The sequence below is a fragment of the Monopterus albus genome, unplaced genomic scaffold (genome assembly GCF_001952655.1).
Source record: "Monopterus albus unplaced genomic scaffold, M_albus_1.0 scaffold24.1, whole genome shotgun sequence".
NCBI lineage: Eukaryota > Metazoa > Chordata > Actinopteri > Synbranchiformes > Synbranchidae > Monopterus > Monopterus albus.
Window position 1 is genome coordinate 1,956,411 of NW_018127904.1, and position 9,987 is coordinate 1,966,397.

The 9,987-nt window shown below is 40.3% G+C and overlaps 1 protein-coding gene across 1 annotated transcript; it reads left to right on the top strand.

Moving 5' to 3' along the window:
- Positions 1-785: 785 nt before the first annotated feature.
- Positions 786-9,723, top strand: bzw1b (basic leucine zipper and W2 domains 1b). The gene is given in 13 exon segments (XM_020594658.1): positions 786-1,099; positions 2,393-2,466; positions 4,123-4,299; positions 4,631-4,725; positions 4,822-4,887; positions 5,042-5,177; positions 7,229-7,338; positions 7,566-7,736; positions 8,058-8,204; positions 8,470-8,498; positions 8,500-8,570; positions 8,817-8,939; positions 9,094-9,723. Coding segments are annotated over 13 exon segments (1,263 nt in total). The 5' UTR covers positions 786-1,067; the 3' UTR covers positions 9,126-9,723.
- Positions 9,724-9,987: the final 264 nt, after the last annotated feature.

The window sequence follows — 9,987 nt, forward strand, 5'->3', positions numbered from 1 at the left end:
TAATTCATGCAGTTCATGCCGAGCAGTAATTTATTCCAGTCACCAGCATTAAAATCTCTTAAAACCAGGGGCATACTGGAGGGTAAACCCACCTCCAGTCTGAGCAGCCACTTTTACAGTTGACATTGATCTTTTCATAGGCTACCATTGCTCAAAGTGTAAGGATATAATTTTCATTAAAAATATCATGGTTGGTTTCCTTTGAATGACCCCCTCAATGGAGACCAGAGTTCAGAGTTTCCATTTACCCCTGTAGGGGCTAAATGATTAAAACACCCATTCGTTGCAGTTTTTGTGCCAACTTCCGTTTAGCACAGCGCTGAATAAGCCACAAGACTGGGAGCTGACACATCTGCTACTGTCTTCTGCGTCGGGGTCTGCAGTGGTTTGACTGGTAAAATATAAAAACGATGGCTAAGCCCGCAGATGTAGGCAATTAGCGACCACATTCTTCCTTAAATTATGCAATATGAGCCATGGTTTGGGTTCACAGAGAGAAATCACTTCAGAATCCACTAGGACAAAGTCGGTACTCTTAGTTTTAAGTTCCAACCGTGACAATTCGTTCTCAAAGAAACAAAAAGATACAAACCCAACCCCCTCCTGCTCCAAATGAGGAGGAATGAATGAAGTTGGGAAGCAGACGGACTAAAGCAAAGTTACTTTGTCAGAAAAGTTGACAGATTGCGACAGTGTCAAATATGACCGGGAGATAAACAAAGGACTCGCAGTAACTTAGTTACATTTTCAGCAATTGGACAAGTAACAGAACATGTCAAACCTACCTCTTTCTCTCTGCAACAGTTGCTCCCTCTCGACCCTAAAAACCACTACGAACAAAAGTAGGATCCCAGAAGTGATTCTCCAAGTCTGGAGTGGATCCTGAAGCTCTTCCCCTCCGTCTTTAGCTTAACTCGTGTCTGATATGTTGGATAAGAATCAACGTGGCTCTCATCTGGATCTCAGCACTTTGAATGGAGCTCTGAAGGAAGGATCCACCGGGCGCAGGGAGTGGCTGGAGCGGCGTCTCTGGGATAGTCCAGCGTCCCCTCAACACCTCCAGTGAGATGGGGGAGAGTGAGCTGTGCTGCCTTCAGAGGTTGTCGGAAATATTGAAATCTTATTGTTTTCTGTCCACAACACGTAACACCAACTTTTAGTAATGTGCAAATTTATAACTTCAACAAACCAAGCGACTATATATATATATATATATATCGATAAGTAGACCTAATATTTGAGAATATATTTGTTATAAGTTTATATCTGGCTTATCATTTTGTAAATATTGTAGTTTCAAAATTCAATCTTAACTTAAAAAGAACAAAGTACAGGGATTAAATCCAAGATTTACGAGGTGAAAAGTAACACAACATTAAACTTTTATGATCATTCCGTAGACAGATCGCAGCACAACACCCCCCTCCTGTGTCTTATTTCTAGATAGCAACGACGTGTTGACCGATTGTTTAATTATACTAATCCTGGATTTCTTCAGGCTTGACTGGAGAAGGTTTAAACCATGGATCGGGTTACAGTTTGTTTAGTGACTTTGAACTGTACCTGGAGGGGGGTTATTAAAATCACTGCCGTTACACCATTCTATGCTGCAAAACAGGCAGCTTAGAAATACAATCATTTTGCATTAAACAGTATATTCACCTGCAAATTCACAACTGTTATTTCACTCCGATAATAATTTCTCACGGCTTTAACAGTTTGTGATCTGTACTCTCCCCACACAAGTGTAGTGACCCAAAGAGATTGTGTCAATGCGCATGCGTTTACAATTTACTTTTCAGGTGAAGTGGTTGTGCTGGATACCAGTACTATTAGTTTTTATTTTACGGACTGTTTTTGCTTATAAAGACGATTCCAGTAAGTTTCGGTTTGTTTTTGTCTCCTGTTATTGAATGGCGCTTGTATATTTCAGCGTATTTCAGTGGCACTGCGTCAGGAAAATAAAAGGCTTTTGAAACGGACTGTAGCCAACTAGCTAGCACTGCCCGATGTTGTCTGAGGTCAGATATCCAGAGTGGCTCTACTTGTCTTATAAACTATTCTTCAGTCACATATTCATGGCATTCTGTGAAATACTGTGTAGTCATCTTTTAAGTCGTAGTGTTAACTAACGCCATGTCGCGTAGACGGGTGTCCAAGTATAGTAATACAACAAATCCAATCCAGCTAGAGGGAACGTTAGCTATGTCAAAATGTTACCCGAATTGTTATGTTAACTGACCTTAACGTTGGTATGATCAGTTGCCATTGTAAATGTATTTTGATAAGTGCTGTATAACTAGATGGATAGAAAGTGCACAGGAAATGAAGACATTTGTTTCATTTTATTGTCCTCCTCATGTTCTTACAGTCTCTTCTCTCTGTCTTCTAGAGTGTCTTTTATGAGTAATCAAAGGCAACAGAAGCCTACGCTAACAGGCCAGCGTTTCAAAACTCGAAAACGAGGTAAGAATTATAAGGTGGCAATCATGTAAAATTCTGTTTTACAGTCACATGCTTTTCAGCTTATTTTCCAGAAACTTTCCTTATGATGTCCCAAAAATTAGCTGGCATTTACCTATAAAATGTAAGGGTATTAAAAAGACTTAAGCAACTTGGTACTAATTATAAGGTAAAGTGTTGCTACAGTTGATGCTGTAGGTAAATACACAGAAAGACCAACATAGTATATGGGATAGTGTGATGAGCATCAGCTGCATATTAACATACAGAAAACAAAGAATTGTGTTAGACCCCAGATCTATTGGCAAACAAAGAAAGTGCTATTAAAATAAAGGGAACTCGGATGGAACAGGCTAGTTCATGTAAGTATTTGGGTGTTCATTTAGATCGAGACCTGAGTTGGAACAGCCATGTCTGCTCTAGAATTAGCACCTGCATTTCTTTCGCAGGGTTAGGATCTGTGGTATTAGTCAGAATATTATGCCTTTTTTTTTTGGTAACAAAGCAACATTTGAGACTAACCTAACTGTTAAAGCCAAGACCCAGATCATTAAGGTAGTACAAATAGCAGGAAAGACGACGGGGAATGTCCCACTACCCGCTCTCCCATAGGTGTTCAACTGGGTTGAGATCTGGTGACATTAGCATATGATTCACATCATGTTCATTCTCATCACACCATTCAGTGAGCCCTCATGCCCTATGGATGTGTGCATTGTCATCCTAGAAGAGACCAGTTATTTATTCAGGTTTTTATTTTAATCTGTCACAGTTCTATATGCTTGTAAGTATAATTGCTGGGTTGGTGAAGTTTTATAGCATGGGCCATCATATCAGTTCCAATGCAACTTAAAACTACAGTTAAATGTACAGTTCAATCAGTATACAGCACAAATGTCAGCCACCTTACAGGGGTGGCTGTGGCTCAGGAGGTAGAGCGGGTCGCCTCCTTACCGGAGGATTAGCAGTTTGATTCCCGGCTTGTCCAGTCAACATGTGTCCTTGAGCAAGACACTGAACTCCCAGTTGTTCCCGGTGATAACACCAGTGTGTGAATGTGTGAGCGTTTGTATGGGTGAATGGCCAAATGGTGTGAAAGTGCTTTGAGTGTGCTGTAAAGCATAGAAAAGCACTGTACAAGTATAAGACCATTTACCATAAAATAAAGCATTAAGTTAAATGTCTTGTTTGTTTGAGATTTTTCAGCCATTAAGTCTTCATCAGATTCTGTGCAGAACACCTGCTTGACTCTTTACAGCTTTTCATTGGACTTAACTTTCAATCTAGCAACAGCAAATGTACAAACAGGAATATGGTTTTAAGCTTTCATCACTGAATGCCATGCCTGTTTGTTCACTTACAAAGTGCTGAATGCATCTTAATTGCCACTTTGCATACTAAAAAAACATGTCTGGTCCAAAACTGTTGTGTGCCAAATAAATATACATTGAGGCGTGTTGTTTGTTTCACTGGTGCTGAGGAGTAAGCACACACAGCAACCTAACATACTGTAAATATGCTGGCCTATACAATTTAGAGAATATGTGAATCTATATGTGTTCATGACCTGAATATGACTATGGATATATCTTTTAGATGTCAGAATGTTATAACTAAGTAGGAGGGATAAACTGAAGTTAATTTCTGTTCTTCCAACAGATGAAAAAGAGAGGTTTGACCCTTCGCAGTTTCAGGAAAGCATTGTACAAGGTCTGAACCAAACTGGCACTGATTTGGAAGCTGTTGCAAAGTTCCTTGATACCTCTGGTGCCAAGCTTGACTACCGACGCTATGCTGAGACACTGTTCGACATCCTGGTGGCTGGTGGGATGCTGGGTAAGTGGGAGGACACTTAATATTTGATCTGCCTTCACAAAAAACAAAATGTAGCAATTATTCTTATTGGGGACTTTTTAGCATGATTATTGTTATGATCGTGATGAAGTCTGTCTATTGTGCAGTTAAGCACAATATTCATCATCAGGCTAATGCTAGCCATGATAAGGGCAAACAAGTACCTGCAGTTGTCTTGACTTTGACACAATAGTTATCACAACTGGAATTTTTAAAAATTAACCTTTATGTTCTTCATTCAATTTTATGCAACCATTGACAGTTTCTTGTTGGAGGACTCCTTGAAGACTCACAAGCTTGTGTCTCTTTCCAGCCCCAGGGGGTACCTTGTCAGACGACGTGATCTGCACAGACTTCTGTCTCTTCAAAGCACAAGAGGACATGGAGACCATGCAGGCATATGCACAGGTGAATACCATTATATTCTTTCTCAGTCTGCAGTTTTATCACGGGAAAGGTAAAATTCAAATTTTTTTTTTTATCGTGTTCTGTGTTTCCTTTTAGGTCTTTAACAAGCTCATCAGGCGTTACAAATACTTGGAGAAAGGATTTGAGGAGGAGATAAAAAAGGTTTGTTGTTTGATACAGCTAAACGGAAACACACGGCACCTGTCCATGTCAGGTTTATGAATTCATGACCAGTTTTTATTCTAAAGCAAAACTTAAAACAAGTTGGACTCAATTAAGCCTTCAGGACTGCGTTCATATGTTTGCTCTTCGGCAGCTGCTGCTGTTTCTCAAGGGCTTCACAGAGTCTGAGCGCAACAAGCTGGCCATGCTAACAGGAATTCTGCTGGCCAATTGCAATCTCTCTGCATCCATTCTCAGCAGCCTCTTCAATGAGAACCTGGTCAAAGAAGGTACATGGTTTATTGCTTCTTAGGTTTGCCTAGATGTGCTGTTGATTTACTGCCTGTTTATACTGCTTTTTTGCATTGTTTGCAGTGTTTGTTGCTTGTTAATACTGCTTATTTTGTTATATTACACAGCCTTATGCTGGTTTACTTGCTCCTTGCATGGGGATATGTACATACACATTGAGAGCCGATGTACCAGAGTCAAACTCCTCATGTGTCCGACACACCTGGCCAATAAAGCAGATTCTGAGATTGCTCACCTGATAAGGTCCACGTCTTCAGGCGATAGTAGCAGTAGTAGGACAGAAATGAAATAAGCAGATCTGAAGAGGGGAGAGAATAATTGTGTGCGTCTTCCTGCAGTCTTTATTTAACTTCCTCTTTTGCTACCTGTTCATTAAATTCTAGTTTAAAAACTAGAGTGGGGTGGCTGTGGCTCACGAGGTGGGGCAGTTGTCTCCTGACCAGCAAGTTGGTGGTTCGACTCCCGGTCTCCCCGCATGCCTAAGTGTCCCTGAGCAAGACAGTGAACCCCGAATTGCTCCCGGTGGCTTGACTAGTGCCGTTGTGTGGCAGCCTGTCATCCTCGGTGTGTGAATGGGTGAATGGTGTATCATCTCCTGTAAAGCGCTTTGGCCAGTGCAACACACTATGGAAAAATGCGCTATATAAATACAGTCCACAGAAAACTCTTCTTTTGCTCTTGCTTTTTCTGTCACACTTGTTCCCCTTTACCAACATCTAATACAGCAAATTTGTTGCAAATGCATAGTTTAGTGTCTTTCTTGGATTTCTTAGCATTTATCAAACATTTTAAGAGGTGGACAACTTAATTCCTGCAATTATTAGTCTGAGTAGCAGCCAAATAGGCAGCCATGCAAACAAGTGGACAAACATGAGAGTATGAATGTTTTTAATTTAACCAGGCACTATGGAAAAGCCTTTGTCTATCGTCAGTGGCACTCTGATAAAGATGCACTGCCGCTGCGTGTATAAAAAGTTATTTTAAATCTCAAGTTTGGTGAGTCTTTTGATTCAGGAAATTAAATTGTTCCTCCACTTGCATAAAAATTGTTATTAAAATCTTATTCTTCTCCATGAGTTGTTGAATGGTAAATAATGACACTTATAGTTGCTTAGCTATGGCGTACATTTGGTGGATGTTTTGTTTGTTTCTCTTTGTTTAGTCTGAAAAGTGCTTGCATTACTGTATTTGTCTGAAACAATAAGTATAGAAGGCATTATCCTTTGCAATTCCAATGACAAAAGCATTTCAAGTGATTGAATACACAAACTAAACTTTCAGGGCATTCTCAGTAAACCACTGTAGCTGAATAGACCAGGCTACCCTCAAAGGCCACCTCAGTCTCAAGTTATAATCAGCTAAACTGGACTTTTGAGGCCAATACTGATGGCTATGGTTTTTAAAAGCATAAATGGTGAACCAAGAATTGTGACTATGTGCGGGTGGGTCATTTTACTGTTAAAAAATGTCAGGGTTCTCTGGTGGACAAGTTATGGTCCATGTTTCCAAACTCTGCTTCTCTCTGCTGCAACTTCTTGTTAGTAATTGGCAGACATGTGCTGGCACCAGTATATAAGTGCAATAAATGTATATTCCTAATATCAGTTCATGTCTTCTGACAAAAGTTGCACTTGAATCCACCACAAAGGCAGGGAATAGTTTGTTAGCATGTTGTGTTTGTAATCCAACGTAATGGAAAGACCATTGTCCATTCAGCTTGATGTGTCAAGCCTCTTAAACATATATGACAGACAGAAGGAAGGTGTCTCCTATACTGCATTTTTTGAACTGTCACTGAAATGATCTTCACTGAAATCATGTATTTTGTTCAGGTATAGGTGCATATTTAATATACCTGTGGCTCAAATTCATTTTTTTGACTGCATCATTGTTATTTGAGGCAGTGTTCCAGTTAAAACCTGTCTAATTGCATGCTGTGGAGTTATTTACCAGTGTATTACTCAGGCCTAGCTTTATCCTGGCAGGTCTGTTAGCAACAGCTGACTCACATTTTCATGCATTTGTTCAGGTGTTTCGGCATGCTTTGCTGTAAAACTCTTCAAATCCTGGCTTTCCGAAAAGGACATCAACTCTGTTGCTGCCAGTCTTCGAAAGGTTGGCATGGACAACAGGCTCATGGTGAGAAAGACATCTTAAATACAAACTCTGTACAAGGATTAGGTGAAGTAATGGTCAGCAGTGCGTCTGTGCACTCTAAGTAAGATGAATAGTCAGCATGGATTTAACAGTTCCAAACCATGTTGGCATGTATTCAGGCAGTTAATGAAAAAAGGTCTCTTAATAGCTGAACAAGGCCTGTCTGCTGAAAAGGCTCTGCCTCAGTGTTTGACTGTTTGCCTTTTCAGGAGCTGTTCCCTGCTAACAAACGCAGTTGTGAGCACTTCTCAAAGTACTTCACAGATGCTGGACTCAAGGAGCTTTCAGACTTTGCCAGAAACCAGCAGTCCATAGGTGCTCGCAAGGAGCTGCAAAAAGAGCTTCAGGAGCAGATGTCACGTGGGGACCCCCTCAAGGATGTAAGCCTTGTTCGATTTTCAGCTTCTCTTATACTAATCTAGCCCCTTTTTGTATGACAACACTGAGGGTAGCACTTTCTTCGTCACCTCTGTCCCCTTTTTGTCTTGAGGAGTGCTGGAGAATAGGATGCAGTGAATCAGTGACAAGTTGCTTTAGTCTGCTCCCCCGAACATATTATCTGCTCCTGCAAGCCTCCGTATCCTGCCAGGGTTTTCTTACCTCAGAGCTCTGCAGGATTTGATAAGCAGTAAGCCTCATCATATGCAGGCTGTGGTTTGCCTGCTTTGCTCACAGTGTGTGCTGCATCTCTGATCTCGCAGATCATCGTCTATGTCCAAGAGGAAATCAAGAAGAACAACATCTCGGAGCAGACAATGATTGGACTAATTTGGTCCAGTGTAATGAGCTCTGTGGAGTGGAACAAGAAGGAGGAGCTAGTCACAGAACAGGCCATCAAACATTTAAAGGTGACACCTTTGTTACGTGGCTCTGCTGTTCCTTCACTCAGTGGCAGTTGTGACAACAAACCTGTAAACGAGAGATCTAGAGAAATTGTGCCTCAGAGATGTTTCCGAATTCAGACTGCAGTAGGCTTTGACCTTAGCATAAAAGATAAGTGATCTACTTACCCAGAGTTTATTCCACCAGTAAGGTGAATGTAAGAAATCAGAGAAATATCCCGAACGCCCCTTCCGCCCATTTGTGTGAATGTTTCTTGTTTTATGTTTTCAGCAATACAGCCCGCTGTTGAAGGCGTTTTCAAAAGGAGTATTGTTATGACAACATCCACTTCATGAAGGCGTTCCAGAAAATTGTTGTACTTCTCTACAAAGGTAATTATTTTGTGTCCATAAGGCTCCAGTTACCATCCTCATATCTGCGGAAAAGGTTCATTTGTAGTGTGAAGTAATGCAGGCATATGTGAATGATGCCAGATGGCTGGAGATTATAGCCAAATGTCTGTCCTGACTGATGTCGTCAACCTGGCTGGCGACATTCGTTTTTCAAAAACCTGTAGATGCCTCTGCCTTTTTTTTTTTTTTTTGTTATTTTATTTTATATTTGTGTGTAATTCAAAGCGGATGTCTTGAGTGAGGAAGCAATTCTGAAGTGGTACAATGAAGCCCATCTGACCAAAGGAAAGAGCGTTTTCCTCGAACAAATGAAGAAGTTTGTTGAATGGCTCAAGAACGCAGAGGAAGGTAAGCACCTCACTGTGTTCTCTGCCATTCTGTTTTGGTTCTACACCCCACAGCTGTAGACTGCCCAAAAACATGGCACGAATTTGTGGTTTATATCAATAGTGCTAAATAATGGATGGATGTAACTGATTTGTCCCCTCTGTTTTTTTTCCAGAGTCCGAGTCTGAGGAAGAGGAGGCCGACTGAGTACCACTAGGATACAACTACAATATTGATTTGTATTTTTAAATTAGCACAGCAACAGATGCAGTAGAAGATGGGTTTTTTTTTCACAGAATTCTATATTTCTTTTTTCTTTTTCTATTCTCTACCTCCTCACACATAGTCCAACTTTAATGTAAGGGCTTTAATATTGTTTTTATTTTTGACATGGCTTCTGACTGATTCAATACGTATGCTCCTTTATACCCCTTCAAGAGCCAGTCACAGTGCCACATTTAGCTAAACAGATTGAAACCATGTAACAAAGGCAGGATTTTTATGGAAAGATAGTTCCCTTTTAAAACGAGCCAGTTGGAAGGCATATTTCACAGCTGTTGTATTTAGTCTTGGAACTTATTTGCCAGAGGTCTGTCTGTGTAGCCATGATATCTTGGTCTTCTGAAAGATAAACATTTTATATCTCTGCCAATTGTGTGACAGTTTTGAATTGAATACCAGCTTGGAGAGCGTGCTATTTCACATAGCACTGGTAATAGTGTCAGTGCACCATCAAATGAATGTTAATTGTTCCATACATCTTTTGTTACAGAATCATGCCTGCTTTTTTTTTCTTTGTTATTTTTTTTTTAATAAATGGAAATTAATGCAAATTATTTTCACTACTGATGTATTTGTTATTACTGGGTACATGTAGTCACATCCAATAACAGTGTCTATAAATAAGGACTAATGAGCAATTGGAGAAAGGGTTGCAGTCATATACACACAGTTAGTGATATGGAAAGGTTGTTGTAGAAATTCACGGAACTCCATTTGTTGTGTCACAGTTCAAAATGTGTTCCCCGGAAATTTCCCATTGGTTGATCTCAAGCCTCACCTAATCAGG